Source organism: Poecilia reticulata, chromosome 17 (genome assembly GCF_904066995.2).
Source record: "Poecilia reticulata chromosome 17, P_reticulata-male-v2, whole genome shotgun sequence".
Classification (NCBI taxonomy): Eukaryota; Metazoa; Chordata; class Actinopteri; order Cyprinodontiformes; family Poeciliidae; genus Poecilia; species Poecilia reticulata.
In genome coordinates this window covers 12904271-12925564 of record NC_088846.1, presented here as the reverse complement: position 1 = coordinate 12925564, position 21294 = coordinate 12904271, and the positions used below count along the sequence as shown (strand labels likewise).

The 21294-nt window shown below is 40.8% G+C and overlaps 1 protein-coding gene across 3 annotated transcripts; it reads right to left on the bottom strand.

Moving 5' to 3' along the window:
- Nucleotides 1-727: 727 nt before the first annotated feature.
- fzr1a (fizzy/cell division cycle 20 related 1a) lies at nucleotides 728-20010 on the bottom strand. Of its 3 annotated transcripts, none has more exons than XR_014084291.1 (15): nucleotides 19819-20009; nucleotides 18827-18900; nucleotides 16088-16216; nucleotides 15829-15892; nucleotides 13552-13682; nucleotides 13380-13465; nucleotides 13084-13267; nucleotides 12917-12982; nucleotides 12227-12329; nucleotides 11868-12052; nucleotides 11543-11776; nucleotides 11057-11161; nucleotides 10137-10229; nucleotides 3033-10008; nucleotides 728-1323 (listed from the first exon to the last, which is right to left on the bottom strand). XR_014084291.1 is itself a non-coding variant. In XM_081598379.1 (15 exons), exons 3-15 carry the CDS (start codon nucleotides 18896-18898, stop codon nucleotides 9967-9969), a joined length of 1494 nt encoding a protein of 497 aa, XP_081454505.1. In that variant the 5' UTR covers nucleotides 18899-18900; nucleotides 18994-19073; nucleotides 19819-20010; the 3' UTR covers nucleotides 8684-9966. The 3 variants fall into 3 exon arrangements, 1 of the variants encoding a protein (XP_081454505.1); XR_014084292.1 differs by having other exon boundaries at nucleotides 728-1318; XM_081598379.1 differs by lacking the exon at nucleotides 728-1323 and adding an exon at nucleotides 18994-19073 and having other exon boundaries at nucleotides 8684-10008; nucleotides 19819-20010.
- Nucleotides 20011-21294: the final 1284 nt, after the last annotated feature.

The following is a 21294-nucleotide window of genomic DNA, read 5'->3' as shown; positions in this document are numbered from 1 at the left end:
CTGGTAGCTTTACGACAGACAAGTACACAATGTATTTTTGCAAAGTGGGATGAGACTTCTTTAAACATCCTTCTGCCACCTAATATATGTTTTTTTTCTGTTCACTGGGTGTCATTTCTTTACCATTTTTAACATTAAGTGAAGTTAAAAGGCGACTATGTTCAATAGAGTAGCTGTCGCAGCGTGTGTGCTCTGCTTCTTATCTTCAGCAGATATCTGATGTTTGCTCAAGTCTGTTTACAGATATTAATGTAGCCTTACTGCAGGCCTCATATGCAGACTGAATACTGGCTGCGTGGAACAAAAAAAGACAACAAAAATAAGACTTGTTCTGTATTTTCATCGCTTTTTACTTTCTCTGGCTAACATGTTACGTCCATGCCTTAGCTCATGTGTGTATATTCACACATTCTAGTGTCTTATTCTGCTGGTTGTACATCTTCTCACCAAATCTGTGAATTTTAGTTTTACAGCTTGATCATTTCCAGCTTTGAAGCACAGGAAAGGTTGTTTCCTCAGTTCACAGTGGGCCCTCCTATTGATCTATTGCATTACTATAAGTGATGCTTAAAGTGAACCCATGACTACAGCCCAGGTCTCCTTTAGATAAAATGCCTGATTGCGTGTTTAAATGCACATAAAACCTTCCTGTTGGGTTTCCTCTGATAATCCTGTCGCGACAGTGTTGGTGCTGAAGTGAAAAAAAAACACATCTGGAGCACACATAAAACTTTTAAGGGTTTATTTTACTTTATAACGAACTGAAAACACACGTTTCATCCAAGGTTGTTGAATAAATGATCTATAAACATTTTCAGGAACAATGTGCCATAAAGACAAACAGTCTGGAAATGGGAGTAATACAATAGAACAAAGCTGCTTCCCTGTATCTTTTTTTTTTTTTTTTTTTACAAGGCACTTTATGACATAATTACAGTTTTTCCCTGAGCAGCTTTCACCGCACGATTCAGTACCATGCCTAAATTATCCTTTTTGATTGCAATTTTGCCGGTAATTAACATTACTGAATGCTGGTTCGCGCAGGGACTGAATCAGAGCGTTTTAGGGGGGGATTTTAAAGGGCAGCTTGCTGGTGAAAAAAAAAAAAAAAACTGGAAATCTTGTCATTAACGTCAGCGCCGACTGTGCGTGCAGGGGTGCAAAGGTGGTGCATACTGAAGGGCACTTGCTTGTGCTGAGAGGTAGACTGGGACTTGTTGTTCTTTGATGAGCGTCACAACAAAATCACTAGTCTTCCACTCAGCATCACCAATACTTCATCCCAGGCTTGACTGCGTCCTCATCCTCGTGCTTCAGTCTGCGCTGAAAGAAAGAAGAAGAAGAAGAAGAAGAAGAAGAGGAGGGAAAAAACCCCCAAAAAACAAGGAGATTGGAAATTTGAGTCTCTCTCTCTCTCTCTCTCTCTCTCTCTCTCTCTCTCTCTCTCTCTCTCTCTCTCTCTCTCTCTCTCTCTGTCTCTCTCATTAAGGAACCGGTGCTTCATGTGTGCCACAGAGTGGATTCAAGAATTAGAGGCATTTGCCGCACACAGCGCGTGTCGGCGGTGCTGCGGAGCACGAGCTCCCAGCGTGTCAGGTTGTGAACTTTAGTCGCAGATGGAAACGGTACATGCAATCTCCATCTCTGCGCTTCCCTCAACCCATTTCTCTCTGAAGCCTGTTGACATTCCATCCTTCCTTTGTTGTTTTAATGCCAACCTTTCAGCTCCTCTCAAAAAGAGCGAGACAGGCGGGGTGCTGGGGGTTGCGAGGAGGGGTGGTGGGACACGGAAACAGAGAAAGCGGATCACAGCACAGAAATCTTAACACGGTGCACAGCTGAAAGCTCGTGGAAGGGGCTTTTTTGTGTGTGTGTGTGTGTGTGTGTGTGTGTGTGTGTGTGTGTGTGTGTGTGTGTGTGTGTGTGTGTGTGTGTGTGTGTGTGTGTGTGTGTGTGTGTGTGTGTGTGCGTGTGTGTGTGCTCCTCTGTCTACCAGGACACATTTGGACCGAAAGAGAGAGAACAGACGTGGAGAACGTCCTGCATCCCCAGTATGTGTTTGAGCCGGTAGCTATGCAACAAGACTGGGAGTGAGTGGGAGTGGGGGGATGGGAAGATAGGGGCCAGTTTAGAAAGAGGAAGGAAGTGAGGCAAGAGGGTAAAGGGGGAGAGGAGGAGGGGGGTCCTTGAGTGCAAACTAGGGGAAAAAAAGAGACAATTTGTACAAAAAGGAAAAACCTGCTTAGAGATAATCTATAAGACTAACCAACTTATTTTATTTTTTGGTGTCGATTTAAAGTAAATTAGGCAACTTCCCTGGAAGAAGAAAAACATCTGCTCAAAAAAAAAAAAATCAATTTGATTTTTAAGCTATAGGTCATGAAATCAATGGACGCGCTACGGTGACCAGCAATAAGTCCGAACATTGCGGGAAAATAACTCCCAGATGAAGCTGTTGTTCCCACCGGATCGGCAGCTTGGAGGGAGGGGAACGATCGGCCACAGACGTGGGAGCTGTCCAGTGTCTCGGTGCTGAATGACGCCCTACTATTCCTCCATCTCCTCAGCTCCTCGCCTCGGCCCGGGAAGAAAAGAGACAACATGCCACCTGTTGCTGCACCCAACTTTTCTCTCAGGAGGCTCAAAAAACGGGCCAACACATCTCTCCTGTCTGGGATTATAAAATGTGCCGCGGTTTGGAAGTGTTTATATGTTTGTTTGCCTATTTTTTTCCTCTTTTTTCCCCCCTCCTCCGTCTCAAATCACACATGACGACATGATAAACACTTTTTTCTTCACGCGAGGCAGGAAGGAGAGGAAATACGAGCTGTCATGTATCGATATAAGACGCTTTCAGCGTTTTCACTCTCCCTCCCTCCCTTTTTTTTTTTTTTGGTAAATTGATTTTAATCGCGTTTGGTCGAAAATACATATATATGTACATTTAAAAAGACGACAGTTGTAGCGGCTAAAAGAAGCAAACCGGACTGTTTCAGTGGAATAAATCACAATAAAAACAATCATATGCTCACCGTTCAATTATTCCGACGAACCTCTGAGCATCCGAGGCCTGAGCTGTTTTACTGTTTGCGCTTTTTTTCTCTCTCTCTTTCTCTCTCTCCCCGAGCTTCTCTTTCTTACAGAAATCAGCCACAATCTGAGCCCTCCCATCTGAGCTCCACGTAATGGTTATCGTGATGTTACTGGGTAAGCTGGAGGAAGATGGATCAGCCGTGTTTATATACGTCTGCTGCCCGGAGGAGACAAGAAGGAGGTGGGACGATGCGGAGTGACGACGGCGCGAGGAGACCAATTGACGTGATTTTTAGTTTTTTTTTTATTTATTTTTTTATTTATTTATTTTTCAGACAGCGTTAAGGGTGTGGCCCGAACCGGTAGCCAAATTACATTATATGAAGGTTAAAACTATGAATAAAACATATGGTGAGTGAGGCTGGATCTCTCTGTAGGATGTTGATATTGCCAATATACTGTTTCTATTTCAAGATGTATTTTTTTCTCTCCCCTGTATGGCTGAGGTATTATTATTATTATTATTATTATTATTATTATTATTATTATTATTATTATTATTATTATTATTACTAAAATTTTGGTCTGTAATTGAATTTGGTGAAGAAATAAACAATAATTAAAAAAAATAATAATACAGTAATATGAAGTGAATTATGCCCAACTCAGTGCAGAATAAACAGTTTGGGAACATAAATGAACAAACAGCATAATGGAGACCAAGGAAGACAGAAGGGATGAACAGTAAAGGATGAAGTTGTGTAGAAGACGAAAGCCGAGCTAAGTGACGAACAAATATTGAACATCTCAGAGTACAATCCTAAAAATGTGAAAAAGCACGCCAAAACCACAAGCCAACAAAGATGTGGCTTGTCATTTAGCAGGCAGGCCACATAAGGAGACAAGCAGCCAAGAGGAGAGCCACGGTCCGCTGGAGGATCCGTCAGCAGGTCAACTATTGGTTGTTTGCTTCACCGTTTGACCTTTCAGGGAGATTAGAACTGATGCAATTGCTTAAAATCACAAGAGGACAGATCCAAAGTTTGCCACAGAATCTGCAGGTGACACTGGAAAGGTGCTCTGGCCAGATGAGACTATAGTTAGAAACGTTTTGCTCAGACGTTGAATGCTTTGTGTTCTTAAAAGGCTACAACTGCCCACAAAACAATGCTGAAACATGGAGGTGGCAGCATAAGTGGTGGGAGGACGATTATCTTCAGTGTGAACGGAGAATGGTAAGTGTTTATGAGGAAAAAGTGGCTAAAAACAGGACAAATTCTGGTAGAGAAGCCTGCTTGTGCCTCAAACGATTTGAAACTGAAATATGTGTTCATTTTACAGCAAGAAAGCAACACTAAAAACACAGTCGTAGTTCCTTTTTTGAACTATCATTATTATTTTCTATAATCTTCATGTATTAAAATGGTCAAGTTAAAGTCCAGAGCCAAGCCAAGCCAAAAATATGTGGCAACACTTGACAGATGTATGTTTTCAGTATTTAACTGAGCAGTCTGACTGAACTGGAGCAAATCTGCAAGACGAATCAGCAAAAAATGTAATTCTTTAAATGCGCCATCCCCCCAAAAATATAGAAGTGCACCGCTACTTGTGAAATATTTAGAAGACCACGCATCATTTCCTTCCCCTGATGCTTAATAGCGCACTGTTTTGGGGTCAGTCTTTCACAGTAAGATCAAAATAAAACACAACTAATTTTGTGGTTTTAACGTGACAAAATGTGAAAACGCCAAAGAGGCATTAATAGCTGAGGTACACCGAATCTAATTTAATAAAAGTTTGACTCTGAGATCAAGATTGCAGTTTAAATTTATTTTTAATTAAAAGAAAAGCCTACCTGTTGCCTGAAGAAGCTGAACAGACGCAACGGCAACACACTGTAATCTGGTTAGGATAGCATCAGAGCTCAATATCATTTTAATTTGCTGCATAGCAGATAAAGATGTTGCCTTTGGATCAAGTCAAACAAAAACAGCAACTACTCTGTGCTATCATGAAGGCAGTAAAAGATACAACTAGTGAGTAATAGAACCAACATGCAATAAGCAGAGTTGTTCAATGAAATAATCAAATCAAAAATTTGTTAACACTGTCAATCATTTAAAACAAACAAAAAATGTCGATTGCAATAATTTACGTTACTATTTATAGGGGGAATATTTGAGAGAAACTCGGATGCAAAATTGAAAGTAAAATGAAAAGAAAAAACAAAAAGACACAAGTTGTTTCATGTTTATTTTAAAATTCTGCATGTTATTCTGAGAAGATACGGGGAAAGCAGCCATGTCCACACACACACACAAAAAAAAAAAAAACTGTAAAAACCATCAGGAAGCCTGAAGAAATATTTATAATTAACACTTTTTAAGGACTATATGAAAGTTGAGGTTTCTGAAATCTCACTGCGATGGAGTGGAAGATGTTCTTCTGCGACGCAAACAGGTCCAATTTTCTCAGTGAGAAAGTTCAAACTGGAGAAGTTTCTCTGGGAAGTAATGACATTAAATTCGTCCTCACAAGTGCTGGACTCCTGAGAGCTGCTGCTCACAAACAGCCTCTCGTCTCTCAGAACGTCTCAGCCTGAAGCTGCTGGACCAGAAAACCTCCTCCTCTAGTTTTGTCCATATAATCTTTACACCTCCATTTGAGTTGTTCATTTCTCATCGGATCACTCAGGCTACATTCTTCGAGTCCTCATCATGTCTTTCTTGGCACGAGCTTGGCATTTTCTAACTAGTTTTCCAACTAATGGGCAGACAGACCGGGGCCAAGGCGAACGCAGAACCTCTGCCATCTTGCAGCTTCAAAAACAGCACAGCGGTTCATCTGGACAAACATTTTTTTTTCAAGCTATAGCTAAAAAAGAAAAAGAAAAAGTTGTCATGGCTGAACACAAACATGCTTGTTAAACCTTTTACACATTAAGCACTTTTGGACCAGCAGTTATTTACTTGCTGTTTTCAATTTGCTTCCTTTCAATGTGATTAATAAATCAGTTAAAAAATGGGACGAATAATGGGCTAGAGTAAATGGAAAGCTGTGTGTTCAATTCCAGATCCTCTTGTCACTTGTTGATTGTTCCTGGACTCAACAGTGAACCTTGTGGTGTGCACATGATTGGCTGCTAGAAAAGATCAAATTATGTTAACTTACCATCCATACAGTTTAATATTGAGGGCTGGTAGGTCACCTGACTGTCAGAGGTCAACACAGAGAATGCACACGCTCACACTAAGAGAAATTTAAACAGGTGGCATATCTGTGGAAAGAGAAAACACTGAGAACTCACACATGAAGGGGCAGAGCAGAAGGAACTTAGTCAGAGATTTGAACCCCTAAAAGTTATTTATTTTTGCAAAACAGCAGCGCTCCAACACCTGCACCACAATGCAACACTCAGTTCTGAAGAAGAAAAAGAAGAATCTAAAAAATTACAGTGAAGTCCAAAACTAGCCGTACCCTTGGCAGGTTTAGGTTTGTAATTCAGTTAAACAAAGAAAAGAAAAAAGAATAAAAAATGATGTCGTCACTTGGTTATATTTATAAATAGAAATGATTTGATGTTCATTAAGATAAGGGTGAGTAGAAATTTCTGTACGTAACAGTTAAGGTAGATAATGCACTATTATAATCACTTCATCCACACACACATTTAAAAACTAACACACGCAACACATTTTACCGCGTTCCCCATTGCAACACGTCAAGCTCAGAGGTAATCATTCCTCCAAAGTACCTTTTTTCACTTTGTCTGGGATGTCTTAAATAGAAATCAATTCTTCTCTGTTTCTCTTTCACATCCTGCATGAGCGTGGCTCAGTTTCCTTTTTTCCCCACCTAATGAACATGTTGACGCATCATTAGAATACCGAGCTATTTAAATCAGAGCAGCAGAAGTCACTTGACAGCTCATTGCAGTTTCCAGGGTGTGGAAAAACACCCAACCCCCCCCCCCCCCGTTTTAATAGAAGGTAAAAAAAAAAAAGGCAGAACAGAGGTGAGCGACTTTTCTCTACGTGTAAACAGGGCATTCACTGGCAAAATGGGCAAAAGGCAAAAAAAATAAAGAAATAAAGAAGAAGGAGTCTGGTTGTTGTAGCTAACAGTGATCACAGAAGCTTTGTTCCTTTGATATCACTCTCGCCTAGTTATCAAGAACACACAAGAGTCGGGCTTAGGGAGGAACCTGGGGAAAGATCCTGTTCTCCGTGTCGAAGGGCTTTGGTGGAATAATGTGCATCACACTCTGAGTCTCTTGATGGGAACATCAGGAGGTAGGATTATGCATATTAGAGTTCCCCTTTCCCCACTGCTTTCAGGGGGCTTAATGTTAACATCTGCCCACCGTGATGAGCAGGAAGACTGTGCTGAAAGTCCTCCATTCTGATGATTTATCTGATCACTATAATGGAGCAGGCATGTTATTCCGATGACATTATAATGGAGTCCGAAAGGGAAGAAAGGCTCGGGCTCTTTGGTGTTGATAGAAGCTGAGTCACCTGGGCCCACAGAACCTGGCACAAAAAAAAAGAACACCTTTTTTTTTTGTTATTTCAGAGTAACTCAGTTAGTTGTGATTGTGCTTTTTCTTATTAAATCCAACTTTTTCTGCTTAAATGCTGAAATCTATTTGTGATGTGTAAATTAAAACAAGAGCCAAAAAAAAAAAAAAGAGTGTAATTATTCACCCATCATTTCTGCATGTATTTGGGCCCTTCAGCTGTTGTTCATAACATCCATTTGCTGCTTTAATGGGTGACAGTGAATTTGGATAAGCTGCGGGGCACCTGCAGAGGTGTGGGAGCGTTTTAAGGCTGAGAACATTTATTATGCTCCATCCTCTGGGTCAAAACTAAGCTTCTGTGTGTGGGCTGCTCCAGGAATATGATGGAAATTTACAGAGTCCCAGGAAACAAGGTGATGGAGAAAATGCTTTTCACGGCTAGAAACTCTCATACTAACAAATGCGGGTTTTAATCTGAACTCTCGCTAAAAATTAAACTGGATGTTCTGCGAGAGTCAAAGATCACGGTTCCTGACAGTTTTTTTTTTTTTAAAACCAAGTCTGAATCACAGGGAGTAGCTGAACTTTACCTTCAATGTAATTTGTTTAAGGTTGAATGCAGGGGTGTGGAAGCAGATGTGGATTTGAGTGGCTCCCTCTGGTGTTTGGATTTAGCGCAGAAAAGGAAACGGCAGCTAGAAAGTGTTCAGATTGGTGATGGATGATGGGAAATAAATGATAAATGAATGAAACTCAAAAACAGCACAACATCCTCATCAGTATGTCAATCACTGAATATCGGAGTTGAGGGCCTAGACCAGAGTCAAGACATTTCATTTTTGCCACAGGGGGCCAAAATAGTCAAGCAGAGTGAGCTTGAAAATAAAAAGTATATATATATATATATATATATATATAATTTTATGAAGTTACAATATTTTAATGAATTTAAAAAAATCTGAGAAAAGGACTCTGTAAATCAAAAAGCACAACATTAAAAGAAACGCATACAGGAACGTTATACGGACGTTTAAGACTGCAGCTGGCTGAATCTGACTAGAAAGTTTCTATAAAAGTTCAGTCCATTCACCGAAAACTGGGGTTTGAAACAAAACAGCCGTGGCCGACTTGACAAGATATGGGCATTTATTTGCTGATCAGATCTTGGTACAGAAAGTTTTCCCACTTAAACAATCTTTCCATAATTTAAATTGGCAGGATAAGTTTGAAGTGGCATCAAATGAGATGTTTGCAGCAAATCTGCTAATCTTTTCCTCAAACATGCTTCACTGTATAGAAAAATGAAAGTCGCTCATTTAAACCTGGCACCTCGGCTCGACATTCCAGGGAGAAAATGAAAGCAGGTGATATGATACGGTAAAATATGTTTATCCAAAAAGCACGGCTGAAGTGCGTTGGGCTCGAGCGTCTCAGCAGACAACGCAAAAGTTCTGCAAACATAATTTGTTTTCGGATTATTCGTTTTCTTTTCTTTTTTAAACTGTAAAGTTCAGTCGTGGTTACAAAGTACACCGATGAATCGAAATGACTTCTTTTTTTTTTTTTTAAATGTTCCTTGTTCAATAATCCACAAATGAACTAAAGGATAAGATTAAAAAAAAAAAAGAATCCCATACAAGTCAGACTAAAAACAATATAGCTTCACAGGAATTACTCCTGTAACATTGTCCTTATGTACAGTTTTCCATTAGTCCTTTTCTTCTTTAACTTGATATTGAGAAATAATGCCTGAACATTTATTATTCTAAAATGAGCTGTGTTAAAAAAAAGAAAAAGGCATTTTTTTTTATGAAATTGACTTGTCTTGAGATTTCAAAGCAAAACCGGATGATGTTATTTGTAGTCTTTATCCGTGACGCATCAGAACCTCTTCAAAAACCGAACAACCCCCTGCCCCCCCCAAAAAAAAAAACAATTTCCTTTTAACAAATCTGAACAAATCCAGACATTAGACTGAAAGCTACGGACATAAATCCACCAGAATTATAAGGATATACCTTAAAAAAAAAAAAAAGTGTTAAAAATAAATAAACAATCAAAAGGACAAACGTAATATATTTTGGCAGGTATGCACAGAGTCAGTTTGTAAACAAAACAATCGCACAGACGGCTCCGGAACGTTCCCCGTGGTCGGGGACCACAGGTCTGTTTGCAGAGGCAGTGGTTCACTCTGTGTGCGCTGTGCTCCTCCCCTCGGCTCTCCACAACCTGACTGTGCATCTCTGCAGCACCTCCCAACCTCGGCTACAACACGGCTAAATTATTCAAGAGAAGCGGAGGGGAAGGGAGCCCCCGCCCGCCGCCTCCCCTCCTGAAGATGGTCCGTTCACAACGTGATGCGTGCAGAGATGACTCCCCCCCTTCCCGCCGCTGCTCCCTTGCAGAACAGACTACCGGATCCTGGTGAAGAGGTTCAGCACCGACACAGATTCCTGAGGGGGACGAATCACAAAAATACTGTTTTCAAACAGGAGAGAAACATACCACCAACATGCCACATTGTGTGTCTTAGGGGAATGGAGAGAAAAAAATAAAATAAAATAAGGAGTTGGGTCGCTACCTTAGTGGATCTCATTTTACTGAAGACGTTCCAGAACCGAAGCGTTTCGTCTCCCGCCCCGGTCACGATGGCTTCTCCATCGGGTGACATGGCCTGCACAGAGCGCCTCATTACACATCCGGTGCACAGCATGAACATCGGGGTTATACTGTCATTATTCTAGCTACATTTCAGAAAAGCTGACTGTCAGTTATTTTCCAGCAAAGCAGCTCCATCGCCCAACCAGGCGCTGGAATGAGAACCAGATTTTAACGGGTTCTGTAAAAGAAACGGCTCGGCTTCCCACAGCAACATGGTGCCATCACATTACATCACTGCAAATGTCTCCACCAGTAAAATGTTTGACCCTCTCTCTCGGCTCTGTTCTGGATTTTTTGTTTTTTTGTAGAGGACCGTAGATGGTTTGACTTCACAGGTAATATTTATTAAAGCGGCTCTGAAGCCAGAAAACCACCAGAGCAGTTTATCTAGGATCAAAACCACGATCAGCTGTTCTCTGCCTGGAGCCAGAATACTGCAAAGAGCATCAACGATCATGTGGGGAAAAAAACATTAGGACACCCTAATTTGGATACTTTAATGAATTTTAACAACATTAAAAATTTAAATATAAAATTAAAACAAGAAAATTAATTTTGAGGGTGAATTTGATAGAAAGATTAAGCTGCTTGAACCCTCCGCAAAGGATACCGTAGCAGATTTTGGGTCTAGTGACAAATTTAAAGAGGCCAAAAGAACTTAAAATTAGCTAATTTACTGTCCTCTCAAATTTAAAATATGTACACATTAGAGAATATTAAAGCAAAGAGTCCCCTATACTTGTTAGGATCCTTCACTAACTTCTTATAATAATTTTCTTCTATGGTTCTAATCAGACACTTTTCTTGTTTATGGTGGTTAAATCTAAATAAATTGCTTACCAGGTAGAGTACTCTGTAGGAATGCCCGGTGAGTTTTGCCACTTGGGTTAAAGAGGGATACTTCCAAACCAGGATCTGGTTTTGGGAATAACCGTGTGTGCTAACCTGGAGAGAACAAACAAAAGAAAAGCAAACAAATGAGGAGGGAATGTGGCTCAGAAGCAGACAGGAGCGTACAGTACGTATTGAATAAAAGTAGTAAAAAACAAACAAACAAAAAAGCTAAAGGCAGGGTCACAACGTTCAAAGAAACACCTTTTACCCTGGCAAAAGTCAAATACTTAACGAATAGCAACAATTCCTACTGTTTTAGTGAAAAGTGAAAGATTCACAAAAAAAAAGAAGCCTGATTTAAAATCCTTTATTCATTTCCAAGCTGAGCTTTGAGTCACCAACACATCTGGAACCAACTTTACCTTTTTCCCCCTCCCCTTTTACAACTATTTCTTTTCACATCAACGGCCTCAGAAGCGTCAGAGGACTCACCAGTTCATTGGTGTGCTTGGACCAGGCCAGGTTGCAGACCTGAGAGCCGGTGTCGGTGCACTGCAGCGGCTGGCCGGTCAGAGTGTTCCAGAAGCGGATGCAGCGGTCAGCCGTGCCGCCACCCGAGGCCAGCAGGCCGTGCTGGTGGGGCGACCAGGCGATGGCCTTCACTGCAGCCAAGTGCTCTGTGTATTGCTGCACGGGCAGCACGCTCGAGTGGTTCCACACGAGTAGCTATGGAAACGGGGGAAATGCAGGATATCAGGTTGCTCTCCAGATGTGCGGCCGTCGGAGGAACAGATAAGATCCCCTTCTTCTTGCCTACCTTGTTATCGTTTCCGCCTGAAGCCAGCAGCTGGTGGTCCGTGCTCCACTTGAGCCCGCAGACTTCCTGCCTGTGGCCCTGGAGACGGCGCTCCGACTGCAGAGGTGGCGCTCTGATGTCCCGCTGCAGGATCACACGATCGCGGCTTCCAGACGACAGCTGGTCGGCGTTCCACGCCAAAGCACCTGGCAGCAAAAAAAGAAAAGAAGAAGAAAAAAATCGAAAGGCAGGTCGAAGGGGAGATGATTCACTGGGTGAGAACGAGAGACACTGATAACAACTGCTAGGAAATATTCAAAGATTCTAATAAATTCGTCTTCGCACCGTCTCCTCCTCCATCTGTCTGACTGTCAACTCACCCACTCTGGCCGTGTGTCCCTCCAACACAGAGAGCTTCTTCCCTGCTGCCGCGTCCCAAATCTGGACGTAGCCCTTGTGCGTGCCCACCGCTACCAGGTTACCCTAAAAACAACACAGTCAAAACACAGATATGTGATCGTGGAGTCAGATGACGCATTTAAACGTTAAATGTTTCATTTAATTGTTGAAAAAAGAGGAATAGAAATTTTGTGCTCGGCTCAACAATGTATAATGGATCCGTTTCTATTTCAGCAACCTTTTTCTGTAAATCCTGGGTAGCTTTAATACGACTCCCATCGACCAGAATAGAAACTTGATTTTTAAATAGTGAGCTATTTAGACCACGACTTTTTAATCACGGCCTACATTTAGACCCAATGTAGAGTGGAGTTTACATTGGGTCTAAAAAAAAAATAAAAAATCCAACTACTGATTAACTTTAATTATAGACCAGAGCCAGAAGAAACCCGACATATTTTAATTAAGATTTTACTGCTTTTTTTTTTTTTAGGCCATCATTTAAGTAAGAAGTAAACCTTCTCCTGTTTTTAGCTTTTGTTCAATGTCTTCCGGCTCCATATCCTGCCGCTTTGGTTAGGTAAAATAAGTCTGTGACTTATTTTAGAGCTCCGTCTTTTTGTGTTAAGAAAGGTTCATTAAATTTTTTTGAAAAAAGGATAGAGACCTACCCTCTCTGACCAGCCGACTGACGTAACCGAATCTCCTTCTACAGAGAGGTCGCAAAGACGCGTCACCTAGGAAACAGAAAAAAAAGAGGAAAAAAATAAATTCTCGATTCACGCAACACAAGGATCGGAAAACTTTCAAAGCCAGACTCAAAAGAGGCGTCGCACACCTGGCTGGTGCAGGCGCTCCACAGGTAGACACAGGTACCCAGCCCCACGCTGAGCACGTTCAGAGACGACCAGTCCACCAGGTTGAGGTAGAAGTCATCCTGAAGCTCTGGAGCATCTAAAACTTTAAAGGGAATTTTGGAAATCTTGCGTGTAGGCTTTCTTGGTGACCGTAGCAATTTTTGGCTGCAGAGTGAAGAAAAAAAATTAAAAATCATAGCAACAACAGCAACAAAAAGAAAAAAAACAAAACAAACAAAAAAAAGAAACTCCTTGATTCTGGAATAAAAATGTTTACCTGTTGCTGCTGACAGGTGATAGAGAATACGGGGAAACAGTGTTGCCGTCTTCTTCCGGTAGAGCCCTCTTCGTACTTACAGAATACTACGAAACACAAACGGCAAATAACTTGGAGGAAGTCCCCCACTTCAAATGAACAAATACGAGTTACAGCCGTTTTCTTTGCTTACGCTAAAAAGGCTCCTCTTGGCAGGAGTAGACGGCTGCAATCGACGGTCTTCAGACTGAGGGTCTTGAACCTTCTCAATTCCCGCTCCCAGCAGCTCGTTCTTCAGCAGAGCGGAGTAAGCCAGACCGTCCACTGACGACAGAGACGAGAGGTGAAAAATCTAACCGGGCTGTCAAAATTAAACATGAATTCACCGCGCTCCCTCTGCAATTTCACTGCTTTAGCGAGGATATTTGCCTGAGCTGTGTTTAATACCGGTTTCCTTATTCTATATTCCTTCTCACGCTTTGTAAATAAAAAGAGAGGTCAAGTCATCAAAACTGGCTTAAGAAGGAGAAGCTTGAGGAAACAGTCCAAAAATATTAGATGATAAAAAATATATATACACATCTCAGCTCTAAATGCACATCTAAAACCAATTAATAAAATCTGTTATGGTGCAAAGACTCGCTGTCTTCTCTGATGCATGTTGTTTAATATAAACAATTAATAATTTGTCATTAATTAAACTTCACTATATGATATTTAAACTCGACTGGGGGAAAAAAAATAAATACTGATTTTATTCTTCAGAAAAACACGACTAAAGGCTTCATAGCGACACCTTTGTTGCCAAGCACGGCTCAGAGATTTTGTTCGGCTGGTCATCGGGTTGGCAAACCTCTCAGGAAGGATTTTGGTTCCCTCCTCTGTTCAGAAATACTCTAAATCATTTAGGTTTAGTGGCTGCTGCTAAGCAACACAAAGCTATGGCTCACTCAGTACATTTTTGGAGGACTGAGGTGCGGAGACCCACTAGGAGCCTCAACGGCATTAACGTGGATCTCCCTTAGCCTCCTCCTTGTTGCCCTGGCGATGCGTCCTGGGTCACCACTGACCAATCAGTGCCTCCGCTATGGGAGGAATGTTCACACATGACATTTTATGACTCATGTGCCCCATCTATTAGTCCGTAAATGCATTGAAATCATGTCGTAACAGGAAAGACTCCCTGATTTTTCATCATTATATGCTTTCCCAACATTTCTGAATAAAAACAAAAACACACAGGTAGTTGCAAGCTTTACACCCCACTCAGATCTCCCATCTTACACCTTTGACAACTCCTGTCTTTCCACGGTGATAGCCGATATGAAAGGATTTGCTCTGCGTTTGACCTCTGTGCCAAACAGACGCATGAAACCTGGCAGGGTCGCAGGGGATCGACACCTCATTTCACTAAAACCCTTCCTTTCTTTCCAGGTGAGCAAGCTCACAAAACTCCTGCGATCAGATAAATATTTCCTCCACTTCGTGTTCATTCAACAGAAAATGGCCAAACAGAAAAGTTACCGTTTCACGAGAGCTTTCAGTAAGGATGTTTTAGTACAAGCTCTAACACGCTCCAGTCAGGTCAGGCGCCTCAAATTCATACGCAGAGGCTGTAATGTTCATATTCCAGGAGTTCCCGTTCAGGCAGAGCTGAACCGGAGAGGCTCCCCAGCCAAACCGAGCCCCCTTTCATAACGCATGATGCTTTTAAAATGATTTTTATTTTGAATTTAACACTTTTGGTAGAGTGAAGGTGCAGGATCTCTTTACAAACAAATCTTTTCTACACTTGCATGCAAGCAGCAGATCAGCAATGTGAAAAAGTGTTTGCCTCCACTTTTTTGTATGCTTCTCACACTTCAGTGTTTAAAAATATCAAACCAATTGAAATGTTGGTCAAAGTCAACACAAGTGAACACGAAATGTAATTTTTAATTGGTGTTCATTATTAAAGGATAAAAACAAAAAAAAAAACTGGCCATTAGGTCTCCAAACCCAGAAGAACAATACTTTGTAGTTAAACAGTAAATAGTTAATAAAGTTCAACATCAATGTTTAGCTAAATAATCATTTTTGCTTGAAGAGGAAAAAAAGAAAAAAAAAAGTTACATTTATCAAACTACAACTTAAGATGATTATGTGACAGATGAAATGCTGACATAATAAAACAGCTCTAACTGACCGATTATGATAAACATAGGTTTTTAAGATTAGAAGAGCATAGCTCACGTTTTACAAAAAGTAAACAAGGGTAGAATGATGAAATTTATGCAAGAGTTGCATCTTCATTTACAGCGTTTTCTGCCTTGACTGACTCAGAGTCCTTTAAGAGAAAAATTAGTGACTGATATCCATCTCTGATATTGCCTGCTTTGAGATGTCAGGAGAAATGGATGCCGCTATGGATTTGTGCCAAAAATATCCCAGGTTGAGAGAAAACAATAAAAAAAATCAAGACATATAGTACCTTTATTGCTGTCGGTTGTCCCATCTTTGGTTTTTCTATTTTGACTGTGCGACTTTTCAATTTCCTGGATCAGAAAATGGAAAGAAAAAAAAAAAAAAACACAAACAAGACAAAGTTGGACATTAAACAGAAGATCGAACAAAACGAGTAGCGTGAAATATGTTTCCCCAAGCGCACAAACTGAACACTTTGCTTCTGGAAGCGCTGTGCGTTTGCTAGGACAGACAGCGAAGCCGCTGGTGCCGAGCGGCAGACTCACATTAATGCGGTGGAAGTTGACACTCCAGTTGGCTCCCGCCCGGGAGGGAATGAAGCGATCGCCGTGCTTGCTGGGCGAGGACAGGGGGGAGCTGGTGGGTGTCAGAGATCGCACCGCTCCCACAGCTTTCTACACGAGGGAAGAGAGAGAACGGCATTTTCTGACTGGAGGCCAAACAGAAACGGCTCTTGGACACAGACTTGAAATCTTAATAACAAAACAGGAGGATAATTTATGTGGCAGATGGTGCATTCATTTGAGGTGTTAACAACAGGAGGCAACATTTACAAAGGCCAATCATTTGGCCAATGAGGTCCTGTTTTAGCTCAACCCCGGAGCCACGGTCAAATAACTCGTCTGACTATTTTACTTTTACACAGATGGACAGTAACAAGCTCTTCCATTCTTAGTCTCGCGCCAGTTTACAACTACTCTTTTGTGAGAATTGTCAATATTGTTCAATGATAATGAATTAAACATACAAGTTAAGACAGATGGCACAACTTTCTGCGCCCAGTGCTGCTGTCTTCTTGACTGTCGCCTGAAGCCCTTTACATTCTCAGAGCTGAGGATTGGACCAAAAAAAAACCCTGCCGATTTGATGCAATCGGTTGGCTTCTTTTCATCAAACAGGCACTTTATAGATGCTAATATATTGAATATGAGTCGATAATCTGGTTATCTTTACAATAAAGGATTACAAAATTTTGAGGTTTTTGCTGAAGATGCTTTATTTGAACAAGCAACTCTAAAAACTGAATGCACACTTACGTTGTATACAGGCAACAGACCAACAAACTTCAGAACAAAAAGCTTCTATATTGCATTTGCTAACATGAAGCTAAAGAGTAAAGTCTGGCTCAATCAACATTGAGCCGTTTTATCTTGCAAACCAATTAAACATAAATTACAATTGCATGTTGTTACCTTTATACCATAATTGCCTAGATTGCATTTTGGCCAAATTATGGTAAGATATCTGCATAATATTAATCTCCTTAAACTCCTACATCACCCTATTTGCCTTTCAACTCAGTCTATCAGAACCCAAAATCCATACATTGTGAACATTTTGTTCTCTTGTTTTAGAAAAACGTTAAAATATGACTTGGGCAGTTATACTACGAGGCTAACGATGTTACACTCAGCAGCCACTTTAGATGCTGACTCCACAAATAGGGAATCAGCCAATCACATGACAGCATCTAGACGTGTTGGATATCTTGCTGAAGATCAAAACAAGCATCAGGATGAAGTACAAAGTGAATTTGAGTTGCTTTGAAAGAGGAATGGTGGCCGGTGCCAGACAGGCTTGACCGAGCGTTTCAGAAACTGATGTCCAAAATTTTCTCAAGTTTATAAAGAAGGGTATGAAAAACAAAATCTCCAGTGAGAGGTAGTTGTGCAGACGAAAGTGCTTTGTTGATACCAAAAGAGAAAGCTCAACTGTTCATTGAAACCCTTAAACGCAGAGCACAGTCTGTGAATGCACAATATGCTGACACCGAGTAGTGGAAGACTGCACTGGGTGTCACTCCTGTCAGCTGACAACAGGAAACTGAGGCTTCAGTTATTACAGGCTCACCAAGACGGAACAATAACAGCCTGGAAAACTGTTGCCTGGTCTGATGAGTCTTGATTTCAGCTGTTGCATTCAGATGGCAGTGTCAGACTCTGGTGAAAAACAACGTGAAACCACAGATCCGAACAGCTTTATATCACTCTTTCAGGCTGGCGGTGATGTAATGGCAGAGAGGATACTTTTTTTTGCACACTTTGAGCCCATTAGTGCCATTTGTTGTTCAAATTTAAATAAAAACAGGAAGAAATCATTTTTTTTAACCCTATTACCTTGTGTGAGATATTGGTTTTGTTTCCTGTCAGAAACAAGACTTTTGGTTTAATGAAAATAAATTCAATCCAAATCGTTCCAACTATTATTGTTGACCAATCTCAATATCTTCATTTACAGTTTACAAATCTTCAGATGGCTATTTCCAGCAGAATTATGCACCGTGTCTCAAAGCTCACTACATCGCAAACTGGTTTCTTGAACATAACGAGAGAAATTTACTCTAATGGCTCCCAATGTCCCCAGATCTCAATCCAGTAAAGTACATTTGGGAGGTGGTGAAACAAATCCACAATCGTGTAATGCCATTATATATTTATGGAACAAAATCGCTCCGCATAAAAACTAAGTCTCATAGGAAGGTCATTTTGTGTAATATTAAAAACACAAAAGATTGTCTTTGGGTGGAGTTTCTCTTCAGTATGTTGTGCATCAGATGCCAAATGTCACCGAGGGAGTTGGAAACACAATGACAGATCAGACAAAGAGCAACACAGAAAATCTGGGACCATCGCAAATGGTCTCCTTATTACAACTTTTAGCAGTGATATGGTTCAAAACTATGCAGTAAAAGTGTTTTGAAATATTCAGAAAGTTAAATACTTATGTAAAAATACTATAACTTTAATAAAGGAATAGTACAGAGAATAGAATGTATTACCATACATTGGAATTCTTGTGCATTTATTCAACTCAAGAATAGTAGACTTTTTAAAAAACAGAATAAAATGGACACATAAAAACGACAGAGCATGTAAATATCATAAAGTGAATGTTTGCCTTCACATTTTTATGACAGATCAATGAACAAGCAGAGTCCTGAATCTTGCATTTTGTGGGGAAAGAAAATGAGCAAAGAAGGAAATGTAAGTTTCTTGCATACTTACTACGGGGCTTGCATTCTCGTTTTGGATATTTATTTGTCTGAGCAGCCGGCATTCATAGTCCTGATCCATCATTCCTTAACAAAACAAGCAAAGACAACACAATAAGTTGCAGCAAAGATTAGAAATGTAAATAACTGATTAATTGTAATTTTTATCATTCAGAAGACCCTTTAGTCCACATGTGTCAAAGCACAGTCCTCAAGGGCCGCTGTCCTGATGTTCTTAGCTGTGCCACAGGAACAAAACACTGGAATGAAATGGCTTAATTACCTCCTCATTGTGTAGATAAGTTCTCCAGAGCTTTGCTAACGGTCCAATTATTTTATTCAGGTGTGGCGCAGCAGAGGCACGTCTAAAAGTCGCAGGACACCGGCCCTTGAGGACTGGAGTCCGACACCCCTGCTTTAGTCTAACAGTACTTAAATTAACGTTATAATGACGCTGCACAAAATTATAGGTTACATGTTCTGTCTTTAGATCGCATGTCATTTTGTTGATTGCCATAAAAGGTTAATTTGTTACTATTCATCAAGAGGCAGAAAATAATCCAGTGCGGTCATAAATTGGTCAAATCAAGTGAAATCCGCCCCTGACCCCCCAAAAAAACGAGTGAGGAAATGACAACTCATAAAAGGTTTACTTCGTCCCGAATCCAACTCATGTTAAGTTTGGATTTAAAGTGACATTATTCATTTATTTTATGTGGGATTGAGTTCATTCTAAATAGATGCTAATAAGAGCACCACTATAATCTACTTGCCACTACAAAACTATTTACTTAGATCTGAAATTGCATCTTAACCACACGGATTTACTTGTATTTAGCATTACATGTTAATTATCATCAACAGATAGTCACAGTACTAAAAAAAAACTAAACAAAAACAATCCAATCACCTAGCGCACAGAGTTAAGCTAAGCTAACGATAGCTGTCAAGCTAATGCTTTGTCAACACTATTTGTGAACAATCTCCACTCGCGATAAGTCCTACCTTTATCCGATGCACTCTCCACTTTGGGTGCTGGTGAGCTCCTTCTGACCAGGCGTGTCAAACTCAGATCTATTCTTATGCCTTTAAAACGGGAATTAACAGAATACAAATGTATTCCTTAACCGAGCATTCAATTTGGGTTTGCAAAGCACCACGGGAAGGGCGTGACGTCACTGATTTTAAATCGCACACTTCCCGTTGCTAAGGAAACGTGTGCCACTCGTCGGCTCTGGTCTTTGCCATGCATATAATAAATTCATGTTTGCTTTTATAGCAGCCTGTTGAGCTTTCATTAAGATAAGACATTTTAAAACAAAACAAGGAGGCTTAGTCTGAAAGGAACTGGGCTGCTGTCACAGAAAGTATAATTAATAAAAATTACGTTTTCTTTTTTATTTTTAACCACTGACTTTGTGAGAGAAAATTAAATGGAAAACGTGTGCACCTTGTTCAAATCAGGACAGCGACTAACATTTCTTAGCGGCTGCGACATTACTGTATTTTTCGGACTATAAGCCGCTACTTTTTCTCCACGCTTTGAACCTTGCGGTTTGTAGCCCGTTGCGGTTTTTCTGTGGATTTTTCTTCAACCGCCAGGGGGCTCTTTAGCAGGAAGCGAATCATTAGCTGTGTCCGAATTCAGAGTCTGCATCCTTCGAAGGACGGATTTGTAAGCCGATTACGTCAAAGCGTGGCGACAAGGCCTGTCCGAATTCAAAGACTCCTTCAAATGCGTCCTTCAAATGAGTCCTTCTTTTCCCCAGATTTGAAGGATGGATGCGGCGTATCCTTTACGGCCCACGATATTCCATAATTCATTGCGGGTTCCAACTGGGCGTTCAGGCAGAGCGTCAATGGCGGTGAATAGCACAAATTATTTAGCTTTAAAACACTTTAAATGACACAACGTGATTTGGTACAACGTTTTGTAAGTGTGTAAATCTCAAATATCTGCTCTGTTTATCAATACATCACCTAATTGCAATATTGCTCTGACATTTTTGGACCTGTCTGCTACTGCTGCGTTATAATAATATTTACAAAAAAAAAAAAATATATATATATATATATATATAAAATTCCCTTCTCACCCTCCGCGGGTGGACTCTTTCATCCTCTGAGCTCGGGTCCTCTACCAGAGGCCTGGGAGCTTCAGGGTTCTGCGCAGTATCTTGGCTTTGCCTAGAACTGCACATTTCTGGACTGAGATGTCTGATGTTGTTCCTGGGATCTGTTTTAGCCACTGCTCCAGAGGCCCTGGTATTTCTCCAGTTTCTCCTGCTCCTTTTTCCTGATGTTGTAATCACTTGGTATTGCTACATCCACCACAACGGCTTTCCTCTGTTGTTTATCCACCACCACAATGTCCGGTTGGTTCGCCATTACCATTTTGTATTTCTGGATCTGGAAGTCCCACAGGATCTTAGCTCGGTCATTCTCCACCACCTTCGGGGGTGTTCCCCACTTTGATCTCGG

What these genes read in the sequence shown, in the direction of transcription:
- fzr1a (XM_081598379.1), bottom strand. Translation starts at nt 18,898, where the DNA reads ATGATGGATCAGGACTATGAATGCCGGCTGCTCAGACAAATAAATATC. An exon ending in CCAAGAGGAGCCTTTTTAGC is followed by an intron (nt 13,466 to 13,551) that starts GTAAGCAAAGAA and finishes TGTGTTTCGTAG; the next exon opens with TATTCTGTAAGTACGAAGAG. An exon ending in CAGGCGGAAACGATAACAAG is followed by an intron (nt 11,777 to 11,867) that starts GTAGGCAAGAAG and finishes CCGTTTCCATAG; the next exon opens with CTACTCGTGTGGAACCACTC.